The 18734-nt window shown below is 40.9% G+C and overlaps 1 protein-coding gene across 3 annotated transcripts; it reads left to right on the forward strand.

Moving 5' to 3' along the window:
- The first annotated feature begins 738 nt into the window (after positions 1-738).
- Positions 739-18315, forward strand: LOC134455536 (nuclear receptor-binding protein 2-like). Of its 3 annotated transcripts, XM_063206661.1 has the most exons (18): positions 739-1168; positions 5761-5883; positions 6310-6411; positions 6878-6967; positions 7961-8001; positions 8255-8349; positions 8807-8830; positions 8968-9054; positions 10286-10341; positions 10956-11051; positions 11444-11576; positions 13307-13409; positions 13574-13624; positions 13821-13956; positions 15191-15244; positions 15392-15455; positions 15556-15611; positions 16147-18315. In XM_063206661.1, the coding sequence occupies exons 1-18, from the start codon at positions 1043-1045 to the stop codon at positions 16249-16251; spliced, it is 1542 nt and encodes a 513-aa protein (XP_063062731.1). In that variant the 5' UTR covers positions 739-1042; the 3' UTR covers positions 16252-18315. The 3 variants fall into 3 exon arrangements, with proteins under 3 accessions (XP_063062731.1, XP_063062732.1, XP_063062733.1); XM_063206662.1 differs by lacking the exon at positions 15556-15611 and having other exon boundaries at positions 16147-16229; XM_063206663.1 differs by lacking the exons at positions 15191-15244; positions 15392-15455; positions 15556-15611; positions 16147-18315 and adding an exon at positions 14796-15184.
- Positions 18316-18734: the final 419 nt, after the last annotated feature.

Genomic DNA, 18734 nt, shown 5'->3' on the forward strand with positions numbered 1-18734 from the left:
AAGTTGTTGCCCACTCTCTCCAGCTCAGTATGTATTGTATATAAGATACTATATTGCAGTAAGGGCAGGGGTGGGGAACTTTAGTGAAACAGCATAACATTAAAATTATGTCAAGGGCTGGATAAGACGCCCGGTCCATAGGTCCCCCACCCCTGCAGTACAGATAGCCCGTGCTGGGACACATGGGCTACAACGATAAGCCTGCATAAAAGCATCTAGGTTTACATTGTCGAGAGATATTCTACAAAACTTGAACAAAACAGTTCAACACGCTACTTTATGGTTTTGGAAATGGGAACCCATAGCAATATTATCTTAAATTAAAATATATATATACTGGCAAATAGTTTTTGATTGGACTCCCTGGTCAAAGGATACACCACCAAATGTGACCTTTTGGTGGTGCTAAAGCTCCTTTCTTTTCTTGTGCGACAGTGGGGGGAAATGCTGGAAGAATGACTTGAGACAAACAAACATTTAACCTATTACAGACACATAAGCTCCCTATTACACAACCCAGAAGCAGCCATGTGTAGCCTGGAGATGAAGATATAATATGGTATTATTCTTGCAATTGAGGCACAGAACTCATCCAGAATTATGACATCTGCGCAGGGTTGTTTATAACACTGGGGGAAATAACTGGAGAATGAAATCCTTCTGGGATATTTTTGGCGTGAAACAGGTGTCTCCGGTGTGACGTGCGTCTTTGTTTGTTTCCGGTGTTGCGCAAAAAAATCGCAGGCTAGAGATTAGTCTGCCGTCCCATTTACATGGATATAGCCTACTTGAACTAGCAATTGAGCTCATTCACCAAATCGACATGTACTACATACAATGACGACAGCGTGTGATCAGCGGTCGGCGCGTCGGTGTGTATAGGCTACGTTACTCAGACTAGTAGGTTGTAGCCGCCTATCCCAATATCTGGCGCGTCAGTACTGGGTGGTGGGCGCAAAGTGGCGTCAGCTTGGACTTGTCTTTTCTCCTCAACTGCTATTAAAACCTAGTAGAAACAGAGACAGGGTATAGGTAGTGCACAATGACTATGCCAGTCCTACCCGACAGAAACTCAGGCTCCGAGGGCAATGAAGAAGAGAGTGAGGATGATGAAAGTGAAATTCTGGAAGAAAGCCCCTGTGGACGTTGGCAAAAAAGAAAGGACAAGGTATGAGAGATTTATCCATTTAATTTTCGAGATTCAGTTTTTTAAATAGTGGTGAAGTCACAAACCACAAAGACACCAGGATAGCTGTAGGCTATCCACCTGTTTGTTGTCCGGGTGAACGGCGGGACGCACGAATGCCAGACGCACAGCCTCAAAAAGCGAAAAAGATTGGGAGATTACTGAGCGTTTTCCGGTAGGGATAGGCCTATAATGATAGTAACTAGTTGTCGCATTAATGAGATGGACATCAGAAAATGAAGGCAATGTTTTTTCTTAATTTGTTTAGTCACTTGTCAAGTGCAGACGGTTAAGCCAGACTATCCAGGATGCTTTCATTATTTTCCACGAATACATTGACACCCAGGCCACAACGTCATTTCAACGAACACACAGAAGGTAGTCAAACAAAAAGCAACACACTAAGCAACTATACAGGCTAGTCTTTGCATGAACATAGTCTAAATATCATAGAACTTCAATGTCATGAAAAACAGAAAGGCCGCGTTCTTTAAGATAAGATAAGACGAATGTTATCTTTTTGCAACATTCACCACCGGTACTCGCACGTCACGTTTTACGGACGCTTTCATTATTTAATTTAAGCAAAGGCCTCCTTTACTTTTCTATTAAATCATCCTTTATGGAAAATGCGTTGTATTGCAGTGTTACAACACCATGATAGAATGTATTTCCCCAACATGAACAAAAATGAAAAAGAAAAGGGTCAGGTTTTTACTCCCATCTTTATACATCCATTAAGTAGGCCTGCGTTGTTGGTTCCAATCCCATTTAGTGCACAATAAGTAATGCCTTCAGCCAGCTCAATTGCTGAGTCAGTGCACGACCTTAAGACTGAATGGTTCCTGTTCTTCTAAGAGCCCTTCCTGCTGCATTTTGGAGTTCAGTTGAAGTTGTAAGGAGTTGGAGTTCAGTAGTATATGGTCTATTTGGAGAGGCCTAACTAAAGGCTATTGCAATAACCAACCTTATTGGAAATTACATTGGGTGATCACAATAAGTTATATTGTCATATACATGACTAATTTTTCTATTTGGTCTGAATTTTATTGCAATAAGTAGGCCTACATATTCTTTGTAACAGATGAGTGTGGGATCAAGCTTGCACAGAAATGATTGCCGTTGTTGCTGAAGAAGGAAAGGTCAGCGAGACTCTGAGATCAACATGGTCCCCTATGATTCACCTTGGTTGTTTTAGTGTTGGCTACCTTTGTTGCAGCGGGTGATGTGAGGTGAAAGGTAGTCACAATAAGATCATAAAAAAATAATGTTGTGAATTGTATTTGAACAGAGGCTACTGCAGTGCTAATGCTGCATTTCAGATAAGCCACAAGCATGATAAGATAGTGAGAGAATATGCTGGAATAGTCTATACGCTGTTTAATGAAATGCATGAATAGATTTTTGTGTGAATACAACACTGACAAATTCAGAGGTTGTTTGAAAAATATATCGACAGCAGGTAGGCTATGGCATCCGTGTTGCCATATCGCTGTTTGGCCTTTGGAACATTCGTTTCCTTTTCACAGATAGCCTACATTCACACATTCCTAATCCACCTCCAAACCCATGCATCGTGAACTTTGTGAGGCTCGCAGTGTATTTACCTCCCCTTCTGAAGTGTTGACATTGATTGGAGCTTTGCAACAGCCTAATGCACTTCCATGCTGACCTTTGCACCCTCCATGCATGGTTAAAAAAAAACACAACAGACCCGCCATTGTACCAAGAGAGTATGGATCTGGATTTGAAAATAGTAATGTCAAGTTCCACACGTATTGCCTGGACATGAAAAAAAGTACCCTGTTTGAGTGGCACGCTCACGCACGCACGCACGCACGCACGCACGCACGCACGCACAGGCACACACACACACACACACACACACACACACACACACACACACACACACACACACACACACACACACACACACACACACACACACACACACACACACACACACACACACAAGCAGGAAATTGGAGTGCTTCAGGGTGTTCACCTTTTTCCTCGGAATACATCCTGAAGAAGACCATATGGTCCGAAACGTGTAGGCATTGTAGCCAAATAAAAAAGTCTGAACAATTGCAACCTTGAGTGCCTCGGATTTCCCTTACCCTGCACATGTATGAAAATCACTGGGAGTTGTCCCTCCTTGGAACCCACCCTTCTACTCATGACAAAAGACTCACATGCCAAGGTGTGAATGAGGTATAACCCCTAGTGGTTTTAAATAATGAGCAAATGTACAAAAGCTAAGTTTAGATTCACTGCACCCAGAACATTTAACATGTAGGAACATTTCTGATTTGGTTCTACAGTAGATTTAGTTGTCTTGGATAGGCAATTTCAAAGTTACATTTTTGTTCACTCCTAAATGGTGAATGGCATAGTTGGAGCGGGAAAAGATCCGCACACTGCTTGCAAAAGACTTGATTTATTTGAAGCAACGTTTCGATCATAGATCTTCTTCAGTAGGGGTGTAACGATATCAAACCGAACCGACGCATCGTACCGAAAAGACCTGTACCGAATCGAACAGTGCTGTACCGAGTACTGAAAGGTTGCAAAACAGGTGTAGAGGCTTGTTCTTTGTGAAACCTTGAGGAGAAAGTATCAATTCTTGCATTGATGAAATCTCCGACCCAAAGTAGCAGGTTGAATGTATTTGCTTTTTTTCATTTGTATTTTGACAATATTTTGGTGAAATTAACAACGTGCTGAGGAAGAAAATAGTTTTCTATTTTGTTCCCATATACTGTACCGAAAATGTACCGAACCGTGACCCTAAAACCGAGGTATGTACCGAACCGGGATTTTTGTGTACTGTTACACCCCTACTCTTCAGGCATCTTACAAGAGTTGAAAAACAGTCCGAATAAATAAGGGAGGCCCGCACAGCTGATAGTCAGCTGTTCTAACTAGGCCCAACAAACAATTGGTGATTACAAACAATCACGGCCTACAGCCAAGTAATGGCATGGTTGGCACATTATATTTGCCAGTTGCCCCAAAGGCATTTCAGGGTGTCCAAATGACAGATTATGTGAAATCCAATGTCATGACAAATCTATTGTAGACAACGACAATGATGTACAACATTTTAGCCAGAGTACTTGAGTGACGTGTGCATGCCATATATTTGAATGGCAAACTGTGTGGTTGGTACATGATGGCTGAGTTTATTTTAGAGCATGTTTTATAGCAAGTAAATCCCTTATTTTTGTGTATATTAAGAAGTACATTGTGCTTTACTCCTGTAATTAACCTGTAATTGAAAATAATGTTAGGGTACTTTTGTTTAATTTTGATGGGAGCAAAGGGGAAACTAGTGTTACCTAGCTGTATTGACAAACATGCTTTGTTGCATTGATGAGAATTTTACAAATTTACTCAACTAGGACTAGGACTTTTCAACTGCCGGTTTAGGCCTACAGCTCGACGCAGCGCCACTTGCCCACCACTTTTCGCTTTTCGATTGAGCTGTGTCGTGCCCAATCGATAAGTGAAAAGTGGCGGCCGAGTTGCGCTGTGCGAGCTGTAGGCCTACCAGAAAACCGACAGTGGAAAAGAGCCTTTAGTGTGTTATTCTGCAAACCTCATAGAAATGACCTGAGCTGAAACGCCTCCTGCAATTAGTCTGATAGAGAACGCTAAGTGCCTGGACCACTGCGGCCACTTTTAAAACTTGCAAAATGTTTTTTAGGATAAAGAAGGTGGTGTTTTTCATTTCACAGAACATTCTTAGGGGTTTGCGAATCACAGTGCTGTACAGTGTGTAGGAGGACACCTGACTGACTATAGATGAAAGGGTTTTATGGTTTCTCATTGTACACATCATTTGAGTAATTGCAACAGAGTTATCAGCATGCTCAAATCCAGTTTCACAATTTTATGGTATGGCCCTGATATGGCCTGTAGGCGCCTCATAACCTGACTGGTTAACATCTCACAAGTGGGAAAGGTGTGGTTTTACAATTGGCCATGGTTGTAGGTGGGGTTGCAGGTTAACCATTTTAAGAAAATGTACCATTATGACATCACGTTGGGGGTTCCGCAGGCTCATAGGAGTCTATGTAGAACCTTAGAATCCTGGGGGAGTTCCCCCAACGTGATGTCATACCTGCAACCCCACCTGGCCGAATGTAACACTGTATTTGGTATATACATAGCCCGTAGCCAATTAGCCTTGTCATTTAAAAGAAGGCCTATGTAACAAAATGATCATGTTTCATCTAGATGATCCTGCATCTTCACAACACTCCTCAAATTTCACCCGAATTTTATTGTAGCATTCTGCTGTGCTCCATGTCGGCCTCAAGAAGTAGAGCGGACATCCTGTTGTAGCATGTAATGCACACTGAAATAATAAGGTGGATAGAGAAGCCATGCCTCGCGGAACCACATGTGCCGTGTGGCAGGAGACAGGGCATAAATGCTATGCAAATAAACTTAACTTGTTGTTTTGGTCACTTTCTCACTATGAATTGGACAAAAGCTCCCAGACACCTACACCTTTCAGTGTCTGTCTTTTCTTCTTTGGCAAATCTCCTCTTTGTCGTCATCTATAGGTGAGCCAGGGTAATGTCTTGGGCTCTGAGAGTGCCTTTCTTGCAATGGATACAGAGGAAGGAGTGGAGGTGGTTTGGAATGAAATGCTTTTCTACGACAGGAAGGTCCTTAAAGCTCTGGAGGTAATCAACTTGTTGTAATCTTGGCATGTGATGGGATATACTGTAATGTTGCCTCATAATGTGTTAAAGGTGCACTGTGTAATATTTTTATGTTTATTTCCAGTATTCATGCTGCCCATTCACAAATGTTATTTTTTTCCACAAATTCTTACCACCACCATCAAATTCTAAGTATTCATTATGACTGGGAAAATTGCACTTTTCATACATGAAAAGGGGGATCTTCTCCATGTCTGCCATTTTGAATGTCCAGAGATAGACATTTTATTTGCAAAATGTCCTGTACTTTGGTCACACTAGTAAATATTCATTGAAATATTCAATCATCATAATTGCAATACCTACTCTGGCCACAAGCCTACAGTACACAGTGCACCTTTAAGAGATGTGATTATTATTAATGTTTCTTGCATGCATCTCCATCAGGACAATATTAAATACATGTTTGACAACCTGATACACGTGGAGCACCCCAACATTGTCAAGTTCCACAAGTATTGGCTGGACACGAAGGGTAACCCTGTTCGAGTGAGTCTCTCTCTCTCTCTCTCTCTCTCTCTCTCTCTCTCTCTCTCTCTCTCTCTCTCTCTCTCTCTCTCTCTCTCTCTCTCTCTCTCTCTCTCTCTCTCAGACACACACACACACACACACACACACACACACACACACACACACACACACACACACAGACACACACAGACATACACACACACACACACACACACACACACACACACACACACACACACACACACACACACACACACACACACACACACACACACACGCACACATACAGTGAAGGACGTATATCAACATAAACAAAAAGGATGTAGTGGTCTAGATTCACAGTAATACACTGTAGATCGTCATTGTTGAAAGAACAAAATATGCCAGGAGAATTATTTCCACAGACAGTGGACCGTGAAATCCCAAAAATGCTTCAGGCCTACTGTATGTCTCTTTTCAACAATGTGCTTTCGCTTTGTCACAGGTTGTTTTTATAACAGAATACATGTCATCGGGAAGTCTGAAGCAGTTTCTGAAGAAAAACAAGAAGAATCACAAGACCATGAATGTCAAGGTCAGTAACAACAGTCAAACAGTGTCTAGTAGGCCAATCTTACATTTCGTAGCTTTTGAAGTTCATCTGTACTAGCCTGGTTCTCACCACACCTCTGTGTGTGTGGGTGTGTGTGTGGCTCCAGATCCCCCTGGTGGAGCTAAGCGGAGCTACACCACACACGTATGTCTGGAATTGTGAGAATGTCTCAAGCCAGAAAATTGTCGAAGCATTTATTGTTTGAATATCAATGGTGGCTCGCATTGAGGAGTGACAGGACAGATTATAGACTACATTGAATCTTTAGAGATGAACAGAAATGTTTTTGAAGGAATTTGTTGATGACAAGGATGAACAAATGATAGATAAAGCCATGCCTTCCGAAGGCGATGCCAATGCGTGCTCTCCTAGACCTAGTAGTGGAGCTCACAAAGCTGTGCGGAACTACACAGGTCCGGCGAGAGTCAGGTGACCTATGTACACACCCATGACAGCATGCCATTTGGAGATGGATTGCATGATTCAACTGTACATACCCAAAGGAGTGTGAAAACATAATCCTACCAACAGAACTCGTCCTGCCAAACCTAAGAATTAGTGTGTTAACGGATTAGTGTTGGTCTGGCCAGTCTTGCTGTAGCCCACCAGTTTTATTAGAGAGGATTCAATAGAGTTACATACAGAGTGACGTATTACATTACAATTAGCTGACGCTTTTATCCAAAGCGACTTACAGTTGTTTCAGGATATTGATTACACTGCCTGGAGCAGTATGGGCTCACGCAGGTACCTTGCTCAAGGGCACCTCAGCCATGGAGTGCTTTAGGGAGTGGAAGGGTGGGATTTGAACCTGCCACAAACGGCCACTGCATTAATTTGTACCATCAGAAAGTCATGTTTCATTTTAGGATAGCTGATATTTGCACATGATAGCATTTGAACTCCAGCCGCAGTAAAATAGACACATAGGAATTAAGAAGTACTATTTGTGACATGGCTCCATTGATCTTTTAGGCGTGGAAGCGATGGTGCACTCAGCTCCTTTCTGCCCTCAGGTGAGCCACTGTCATTGACTAAAGTAGCCACTTGGACACCTTGTAGTTCATTCACTTACATATAATCATATTGGTATTATTAGTGATTTTCAGGGACCATGCAGGCACCTGGAGAATCACCACATACAGAGAATATGCAAAGAATATGCAAAGCCAATCTCCTCTTTCAAATCTTGCCATGTTACTCATAGCACAGTACACATATTGTGTGACTTTACAGTGATCTTCACATTCTGCTTTTCCTCTCAACTAGTTACTTGCACTCTTGTGACCCGCCGATCATCCATGGAAACCTGACTTGTGACACCATTTTCATTCAGCACAACGGCCTTCTGAAGATTGGCTCAGGTGTGTTGCGCAATTTCTTCATAGGAACCGTACATACTAATATGTAATAAAGCTAACGCTATGTATATATGGTCTCCTAAAATTTGAGAGTTTGTGTTTTTACTGTATTTTATTTTTCAAAAAGACTGTCAAAAAGGGGCTCTGAGTCAACCAAATAGTCAGCTGATTAAAATAAATCTGATTTTCCAAATGCCAAGACCATTCAAGCTGGCTTTCTCCAATTTCTACACTAACTTGATTAAATCAGTTTTCATTGCTTTGTATAGCTCATTACTGAATTTAAAATGATAGCATTTTTTGAACATTTTAATTCTATTTGGGGATAAAGGGTTGAACTATTAAGTTCAACCACCTCGATGCAACTCAGCTGTGAGACACTTGCATAAAAATGCAACTGTTCAGCTTCTTACCTTAATAATTTCTAATGCTCCTGCATTTGTCATCCCTTCCTCTATAGTTTGGCACCGGCTGTTTGTGAATGGTAAGAATTTTCATTCTGAGTGCACATAGACAATTAGTAAATCAGCTAAAATTCTTCATTAGTCACAAACTGATTTTCATAGCTGATGGGTTCAATGATGTTGTCTACGTTCTGCGTCTGTGTACCCTCTCTTGCAGTGGTGCCGGAGGAGAGCGTCCAGGGAAAGATCCGACACCAACGGGATGAAAAGAGGAACTTGCACTTCTTCCCCCACGAATATGGCTGTGAGTGCCAGATTGATTCTCAGTGAGTTTGTGTTGTTTGACTGGCTTGTCTGCCTGCTTCTTTGCGTATCTCTCCATGCTGGTCAAGTGCAAATTCAAATGTGTTTTATTGGCATGCCTGTTTGCATTGATGTTGCCAAAATAATGTACTACTCGTTACCTCCGCCAACGAGTCACGTTGGTTTGTCTGTCAGCAGGATAACTCAAAAAGTTATGCACAATTTTGGATGAAATTTTGGGGAGTTGACAAAAGGAACAAATTATTAAATTTTGATGGTGATCTGGATCACAATTTTTTTTTTTTAAAAGATCCCTTACTATTGTGGGGTAGGGCAAATGTTGACATTCCAGTGTCTAACTCCACAAAAACAAGACAGAAACACTTGAAAGAAAATTAGGGTGTAAAATAGTCAAATGTTCTCTCAAACACCTTCCCTGGTGGAGGTCTGCACTCTCTGAGTGCATTTCTAGTTGTATTAATAAGACTCTCATTGATGCTACTATATTACTTATTGCCCTCATGATATAGTCTGCCACTCTGCATGAATTCTGTCCTTTCTCAGCTGGGCTGCTCTTCCTTCTGACATTCTATCCATCTGTTTGCCTGTCATGGTATCCCTTGTCCTTGCTTGTCATCTACCCTTATCACAATTTCCAAAGTGTCTTCAACCCATATTGATACTTCTTAGGAATATTTTGCTGACCATATTGCCATTTCTATTTCTGGCCTCTGGTTGCCCGTGTGCTTCTGATGCTGAGTTGTGATGTGATGAGTCTTGCCAGAGAGGGTAGAGAGAGAGAGGTTCCATTGGCCCATTGTTTCCGGGTTCTATTATTGCACGGGGGAGGGGGGGAATCCCCCTTTAGGCAGACCTAGGCAGACCTAAGGACTGTTCTATTCAATGCTAGGAGTATTATGACACGCCCCTTTAGGCAGACCGGAACCTGGTCATGTTAGGTGCCCATAGCAACCTATTACATTGGCATATCTCTATATACTTAAAGAATCTCTGGTCTTGCTGTCTCTCAGTAACTTCATCAGCCTCTGTGCCATTGTTTTTGTATCTCATATCAGATAGTAAGCTGGCATAGGCTCGCACGCCTGCCATGATGATTGCAGGGCACATCACATGACAACTCAAGTTTGCACCGCAGTATCCATTTGGCTATTGAAAATAGCTTCATTTCAGTAAACTGTCCTTTTCTTTTATTTCTCTCTACTTTTCTCTAGTGGAGGAAGATGATTATGCCATTGATATTTACTCCTTTGGGATCTGTGCTTTGGAGGTAAGCATTGCCCTATGCGCTTAAGGTAAGCTGCCTTACCACTGGCGTGGTCCACGTGAGTGGAAGGTCTGAGCAGCATTCCAATTTCCTCCTGCAACACTACAGCACAGGCCATATAACCAACCACACAGCTGTTTTGTCTCTTCACTAAGGGAGCAATTCTCCCATGCATGCAAGTAAAAAAGCACATATCTCCTTACACTCTTCAAAGTAGTAAGTTCAAGCATCACTACTACGTATGCTGTAAGGTGCAATATAATATTGCATGTGATGATGTCGACTAGGTCTTTAATTGAATGCATATTGCACATTGAATGCACAGGAGGAAGCGGTTTTCACCTATGGAAAGTGGAGTATCTCACCTTTTAAACAAGCTATGCTATGTGTTCATATGTCTAATATTCTAGTAATATTCTAATATGTCTAGTATTCTGAGCTGTCCATAAAACCGTCAAAAATGGTCTAGATTGCTGGTAATCTACCGCCAAAATCCCAAAAACAGTGTGGCATTCAACATTTCGTCGCTGTTTGGCTGAAACCTTGTAATTCGTAGCTTTATTACATAATGTATTTATTTTAAAAGACAAATCCCTACTATTGTTTCACATCCTCAGATGGCAGTGCTGGAAATCCAAGCCAATGGAGATTCTGTTGTATCCAAGGAGGCCGTCACCAACGCCGGACAATCACTAGAGGATCCCCTCATGAGAGTATGGTTACTCATTTATTTGTTGTTGAAGGTGTGAATGTAACATGCCAGCTAGCTTTCTGTTGAACTGCACAGAGAGACAACGATTTGCATTGGTGTAGTGAGCCAAGTTGGGAGTGAGATTTAGGATGGATTAAAGTATTATTTGATAGCTAGCATATCATGAGAGCATTAAAGCGTAAGATAACCTATGGAAAGACCGTGTAGGATGGCCACAGTTAAAATGCCATTGCGAAAAATTTTTGTTTCTTCCATAGACAATCAAAGTTGTGAACTTGAGTAGTACTGGCTCACCATATTTTCCACAGTTTAAACAGAAGGAATACAAATATGAATAGAAAGAATGACTCAGTTTCCTCTTTCTTCTGCCCCCACCCCCTTTTTTTCTGGCAGGAGTTCACACAGTCGTGTGTGAGATTCGAGGCCAGTGAGCGACCCACAGCCCATGACCTATTGTTCCACCGTGTGCTGTTCGAAGTCCACTCACTCAAACTGCTCGCTGCCCACTGTTTCATCAACCACCAGTGTAAGAGAGAGGCTTTAAACCAGGAAGATAATCTAGCCCAGGCCAGGGCTCAAAATGAGACCTATACCCCATCAGAGAACCTTTTAACCTATGAGAAGGCTCACTCATAAGGTTGCACGTGATTGCCAACCAGCTGCAGTACCACCCAGACAAGTGAAAAATGAATGGGTTTCAATGAAGCTGCCTAAAATATATTTTTTTATTATATATATATAATAATATATATATTATTATTATTTGTTGCCTTGAAATAGCTAGCCGGGGCGTGTTTCTCGACAACATCGTTGTTAACTAAGTAAGCTAACTTACTTGGTTGCAATGCAATTTCCCATTGGAAACCTAGCAAGTTGCTAACTGTTTAGCAGCGATGCTTTCGAGAAATGGGGAGGTTGAAATCTTCTGCCCTGTTGGAAAAACGAAACATCCAAAGAACTTACAAATATCTCCTCTTATATAATACCAATAGTTCTTAACAAGAAATTTTATTTATGAGGTTGATGACTGGAAATTGGAGTAGAATAACAGTATCTATCTTAGCATTTGGCCCAATTGACTCCATTCAGGTTTCCCAGTCACGATTGCTTGTCCACGATCGCCATCTAGGTGAAGCTGCAGGTTTTTGAGTTAACAATAGGAGCTAGTGAGAGTTAGCCTTCTCATAGGTTAAAGGTTCTCTGAGCCTGTTTAGTTATGACTGACAAACAGATGACAAACAGACTTTATTGCCCCCAAAGGGAAATCCATTCTCACCACCATCACAGACTTGTCACAGCCAATATAAAGCATACATAACAGACATCAAGACATGGGCAGTCATGGGTGAGCGGTTAGGGCGTCAGACTTGCATCCCAGAGGTTGCCGGTTCGACTCCCGACTCGCCAGGTTGGTGGGGGGAGTAATCAACCAGTGCTCTCCCCCATCCTCCTCCATGACTGAGGTACCCTGAGCATGGTACCGTCCCACCGCACTGCTCCCCATGGGGCGCCACTGAGGGCTGCCCCCTTGCACGGGTGAGGCATAAATGCAATTTCGTTGTGTGCAGTGTGCAGTGTTCACTTGTGTGCTGTGGAGTGCTGTGTCACAATGACAATGGGAGTTGGAGTTTCCCAATGGGCTTTCACTCACTTTCTTTCACTTTCACATCAAACACCATTGAACATTGAGCTACTAAACATAATACATGCACACTCAGACATTTTCAGACAAGACCCAACGCACAATGATGACTTACACACACTAGATACATGCACAATCAGACATTGTCAGACAACACAAGCACACCATTGGTGACAGTCACTATATATGAGACACTATATACACTCAAGGATGGCCCAATGCAGCAGGGTCATTGTAGGAGGTTGTTGAGTACAGTGAGAGCAGATGGCTAAATAGCAATAGCAAAATAGCTTTTGTTGAAGCGTGCCCATCGCCATCTGAGTGCCCTGTACCTGTAGCCAGATGGAAGTAGTGTGAGGTGTGGGTGGAGGGGACTTCTATACTTTCTTGGCCTGGGTTTAAACCTATAAAGATTGTATTTCTTATCTTCTCATCTTTCACATCTTCTCTTCTTAATTTTATTACATTAGGTCAAGTGGTGCATTGGCATCAACATCGCTTGCCTATATTTCATTTCTCATGCCAATATGCCTGGTGTTTAAATACCGCAGTAATATAACCATCATCCTTACATTGTTAATAAGGTTAATTGTGTTCATGTTCTTCCCCCTAAGACATTCTCCCTGAGAACTGTGTGGAGGAGAAGACAAAATTAATTGATCCAAATGCTGTCATGGCTGAGATATCCCATGAGGATCGACCTGGAGTCCAGCTGAAGTACGTATTTCCCTTCAAACTGTTGTGTTTTGTGCGCACAATTTTAATGATCGTCATCACCACCTTCTCCTTCTGAACAGTCTGTATTTAGTGGTTTTGCGATTTTGGATTTACCATTAGTTCTGTAAATTCCTCATATTGTATTGTTTCCTGTTTTGCCGTAGGTACTCTCATGTGTCTTCTCTCGAGTTTGATAAATTCCTGGAGGATGTTAAGTGAGTGACTGACACAGTATGCATCCTTCTTGCCACAGTATGCACAACACTTCCCGTAATTCAAATTCAATCTACGTGGACTTGTCAGAGCATCGTATTTTATTTGCATCGACTGCAGAGAGATCTTTTGTTTGATCTTTAATGTGTAGATTGTACTGTGACTACGTATGCACTGACTTGACTTTGTTACTCACAGAAATGGTATTTACCCTTTGATGAATTTTGCCTCTGCCAAACCGCACCCTATGCCTCGCTCCCTCTCCATGTCCCAAGAGCAAGTGGAGACGGCCAAGAGCCCCACCCCCGAACCCCAGGAGCCGGAGAGCAGGAAGGTACAGCGTACTACACGTACTACATACTACCCTGGGCAATATATGAAGAGTTCAGATGCAAAACCCCCTAACTCCGTTTCTGAAGACCTGCACTTCTATATTTTTAGAGAACCCTGTTGTTGGTTTGGTTTACATTCATGTACTTGATAATACATATTAATAGTTATATTACATAAATAAAATAAAAAAATATGCAATTTTGATAGCTTTGTATTAAATAAAAATGAAAAGGCACTTAGGGGGTTTTGCATCTGAACTCTTCATATCAAATTTATATCGCAATATCAATTTTGCTGTCAAGCGATATCATATTACATGAAATCAAGTTGAAACAATTTTTTGTAGCTTGTCCATACTGCCAAAAGGTAGGCTACATACATTCCCCTCCGCTATAGCCATTGCGAACGCAGAGCATACTTGCTAACCAACATTCATGCAGAGCATCAGTGTTTGTTTCTCCATGGCTCTCCACTCACGCTGCTGAATGCAGGGAATATTGTGAATTGTTTGGCACATTTTTTCCTTTAAAAAAATGTTTAAAAAACTATTTAATATTGACTGAAATAATCGTGATATTGATTTTGCCCACAATCGAGCACTCCCATTGCTTACTGACATGGCTTCCCTCCATGACGCTTGATTGAGGTTGAGATTGAGATTGACTTTGGTTGAGGTGGAAATGTCTAACATACTGAGGTGTTCTTAGTGTTACATTGAGAAGATTTACTGTACGTATTGTGTGAACTGTGCTATACTGTAAATGAAGTTATTGTTATTAATAAACAAGAACACAATAATAATAATAACTTAAAATCATGTGTCAAATGGCATGGCTATAGCTTAGGGGTGTCAAACTCAAATTCACAGAGGGCCAAGATCAAAATCTGGAACGAAGTCGCGGGCCAAACTTAATATTTATTAATATTGAGTTCAGTATTATTTTTTAAATTGTCTAAGATTGTGCGTGCATGCACTTAATACTCATAGTTTAATTTCACACACACTCATTCCCATCATATGTGGTAGTTCAAGTGTGCTTGTGTTGCATAGGAGTATGAGTTGTTTCATTGACCTGGACCCACTTACACTATACCTTAATGATATATGTGGGCCAACTGTAATAACATTTGAAATGATCTTGCGGGCCGAATAAAATGACTCTGCGGGCCAGATTTGGCCCCCGGGCCTTGGTTTGACATCCCTGATATGTTTTGTGCTACGCTCTCCTTCGTAGGTGGTACAGATGCACTGCAACCTGGAATACAATGAAGAAGAGACGAAAAGCCATGTAAGTCCAGATAGGCTATTCGTCATTTATTTGATATATTTTATGTGTTTAAACCAGTATATTATGGTTCAAATCATTTTGTTTCTAGTACGATCCTCATGTTAATGAATGATGTCATGCATTTTAATTGCCTCCTTCAACTTGTAGCTTTCCTTGTTACTCAAAATGGATGACAAATTACATCGTCAACTAAGCTGTGACATCCTGCCATGTATGTATATCGGCTTAAAATATATTACTAAGAGTTGTGTGTTGACGCTTTGTATGTTGTTGATTACGCTTAAATGTGTGGCGTGTATTTTCTCTTTTAGCTGATGGGTCCAGAGACCTTGTCAATGAGCTGGTTAACCATGCTTTCATCCGTGAGGTAAATAACCCAAGAGATATGCACTACATGGTAGATGTTGCTTTAGTAGGCTTATACCTAACGTTTTCAGAGTATTGGTCTGAATTTATACCATTTAAGTAATACTTTTTAACTTTTTTGAGTAATCACCTTGGTAACGTTCACAAGATACACTTTGTTTCAAAAGTTTGACATCGCCCTATTCAAGTTGTAGACATCCATTGAATAGCTTAAAATGGTACAAAGGCATAGTGAGAACAGCCAGAGGTGGAAAAAATGATTGAGTGGTTGAGCCAATTAGCCAATCAACCAATAAGATCCCTGCCAATCAAGTACCCAGCTACACCCAATATTGCAGCCAGTGTGGAGGAACCCCTACATTTGAATGAAGATGTAGATTTTCAAGAGGGAGCTCACATGTCCCATGACAAAGAGCTTAGAAATGGTTAGAAATATTCAAGGTTACAGCATTGAACAAGTGAGTATATTTTATTTATTTTGTGTATGCATTTATATTAGTACATTTTAAAAACGTTTTTACTGAATTCTGTCACAGGAGGATGGTGAACAAATGATGTTGTTCCTTGAGGATGTATTAAATCGCCACAGAAAAGCCTTAATGACAACAGCGGTGACCGCAACCATGAACCAAGGAAGATAGAAGACGCTTTGAAACACTGGACAAGTCAGAGCCACAGAGAAAGACGTGCTGATCATGAAGCATGATCGCAAGGGCAGCACCATTGCTTCCACACCATTTTACTGGGTCTTTAGCAAGAAAGTTGAAGGAAGCATCATTTTGCCCGCATCAGACCAGCTGCCTTATAAATGCAGTGTGATACAGCCATCTAACACGCAACAGTTGGCTGTCTTGCTCATCCCTCATTCAAAGAGGCAAAGAGTCTAGTGACAGTGTCTACATGGCTTAAATACTATTGTTTTATTCCCAGAGAACGTTTAAGTGCAGTAAAATCGTACTATACAGTACATGCAAGAAGTGATAAAATACAGTGCCGCTTGAAAGTATGTGAACCCCTTGAGCAGCTGAGATGTTTCTGTTGTTTCTTATTGTATCGTCACCAGTTTCTTTATGTATGAAATGTCAGACATACATCCCCGCCCAACAGTTTTGGAACGCCTCAATTTTATTTACAAAATGTACAATATTGCCAGAGATAAATCTAAATATACACAACTAGGAGGATGTTGGAGGTCCGAAGATTTAGCACTTCTCTGGTGGTATTTTCCGTCATGCTTCCTTTGCAATATGTTCAACCTCTTTAGCATGTAGACCTAAAGGATTCTTCCTCCTAATGACAGATTTCACATTCCCCCCAAGATTTTCAGCTGATTTACATCTGGAGCCATTGCTTGTCATTTTAGAAAAGTGATTTTGGGTCAAAGACGTCCAAAATGAAATGGTCCTTCAGTGTAACAGATACCTTCTGCTGACTGTAACTGCAAAAAAAAACATGATTTCTAAATTGTTTCAAGTGAATGGATGACAGCCGAGGCTTTCATGAATTCACTTGCAAAAAAATTAAAATAAAAAGAGTCAACAGTTACAGTCAGCAGAAGGTATCCGTTACACTGATTTGGATTAGGTTCCTTTAATTTTTTTTATTTTTTTTTAGAAAAATATTGACCATGTCTGAAGGGTTTGCATACTTTCAAGCAACACTGTATACAGTACACTTGTGTCTGTCTGTGTTCGCTACAATGCTTACGTTAGTTTACACGGCCATCTTAAAATCATGAGGGATGACATGGTAATGTGGAGGAACATATTTGAACTAAAACATTTTGTGTTGCATTTGTACACTTATCCATGATAGCCGCAATGTTTATAGACCCCTAGAGTCTTTACATTTTGTAAAAACGTTCACGATAGAAGCCTTGAGGCCGGCCGCAATATTTGTGTTTGATGCCTTGAAATTGCCTGAACTAACAGTCCGGATATTGTGGTAGCAGAAAATCGTGAAAATGGGCGTGGTTTTGGGCATGGCAGTATACTGATAACATTGGAAACCCATGTATAAGGTGGATATCAATTGGATTACTCATGATCATGAAAATGTATTGCATTGGAATTATTTCAGTGCTCATACTGCCTTTTTTAAGTCAATGGGTATTTCTCAAAACCTAGTGCGCGCACTTCCAAGTGTATTCAGCCTAATTAGTCGCGCCCAGTGATTGGATACTCTTTATTAGTCACACCCAGTGATTGGATACCCCGTAGAGTTTACCAAAGAGTATCCAATCACTGGGCGTGACTAATTAGGCTGATACACTTGAAAGTGTGCGCACTAGGTTTTGAGAAATGCCCAATATGTTATTTGGTTTGTACAGGAACAATCAAACATCAGGCGCTCTTTAGGTGTCTTACTCTACATGTCTGACAATATTCTGCCAATGCCTCTCAATGCCAATGTATACGGTATGTTGGGCAAATAGCCTACTACATTTCAGTAATCACTACATGATTATTGAACTTTTATAGGTGCATAGGCCTACACATGTAATTTTATATTTATACCCATAATTTCTATGTATAGTTCTGACATTAATAAAAACAAAACAAAATGATTTAGTAATGTACCTTGTTGTAGGTTATAACATATTTATATAAAGTACAGGTCTAGTTTTTTCCCCTTTGGCTGGTGATGTCTGTCTGCTGTTTGAAGAAATTGTCATAAACAATTAGAATAAATTGATTGATTTCAAATGACTGACTTCATGTTGTGTACAGTAAATATAGGTGTGTAGTGGTCTAAGTAACAAAAATGAATCACTTAACTCACTTGATGCAAATGACGCTTAAAGGGGCACTGTGCATTAAATGGTCAAAAAAGGTAGGCCTACTGCAACTATGCTGCTCTTTGAAACTGGGCTGCCTATTGCCAAATTTGATCTTTACATGAAAGTTTACAAAGTAATAAACAAATATTTTATAGTATGGTCCAAGTAGAGTCATTTTTGCAGCTAAAATGGCTATTTTTGGAAATTCAAAATGGCGGACCATGGAGAAGATCCCCCTTTTCATGTATGAAAAGTGCAATTTTTCCAGTCATCATGAATACTTTGAATTTGATGGTGGTGATAAGTATTCATGAAAAAGGTAACATCAGTGAACGGGCAGCATGA

Source organism: Engraulis encrasicolus, chromosome 9, assembly GCF_034702125.1.
Source record: "Engraulis encrasicolus isolate BLACKSEA-1 chromosome 9, IST_EnEncr_1.0, whole genome shotgun sequence".
In the NCBI taxonomy this organism is placed as follows: domain Eukaryota; kingdom Metazoa; phylum Chordata; class Actinopteri; order Clupeiformes; family Engraulidae; genus Engraulis; species Engraulis encrasicolus.

Excerpts from the sequence above, each read along its gene's own strand:
- LOC134455536 (XM_063206661.1), top strand. The coding sequence starts at position 1,043 with ATGACTATGCCAGTCCTACCCGACAGAAACTCAGGCTCCGAGGGCAAT. Across the intron at positions 9,055-10,285 it reads CTTCCCCCACGAATATGGCT|TGGAGGAAGATGATTATGCC; the intron begins GTGAGTGCCAGA and ends ACTTTTCTCTAG. Across the intron at positions 11,577-13,306 it reads CTGTTTCATCAACCACCAGT|ACATTCTCCCTGAGAACTGT; the intron begins GTAAGAGAGAGG and ends CTTCCCCCTAAG.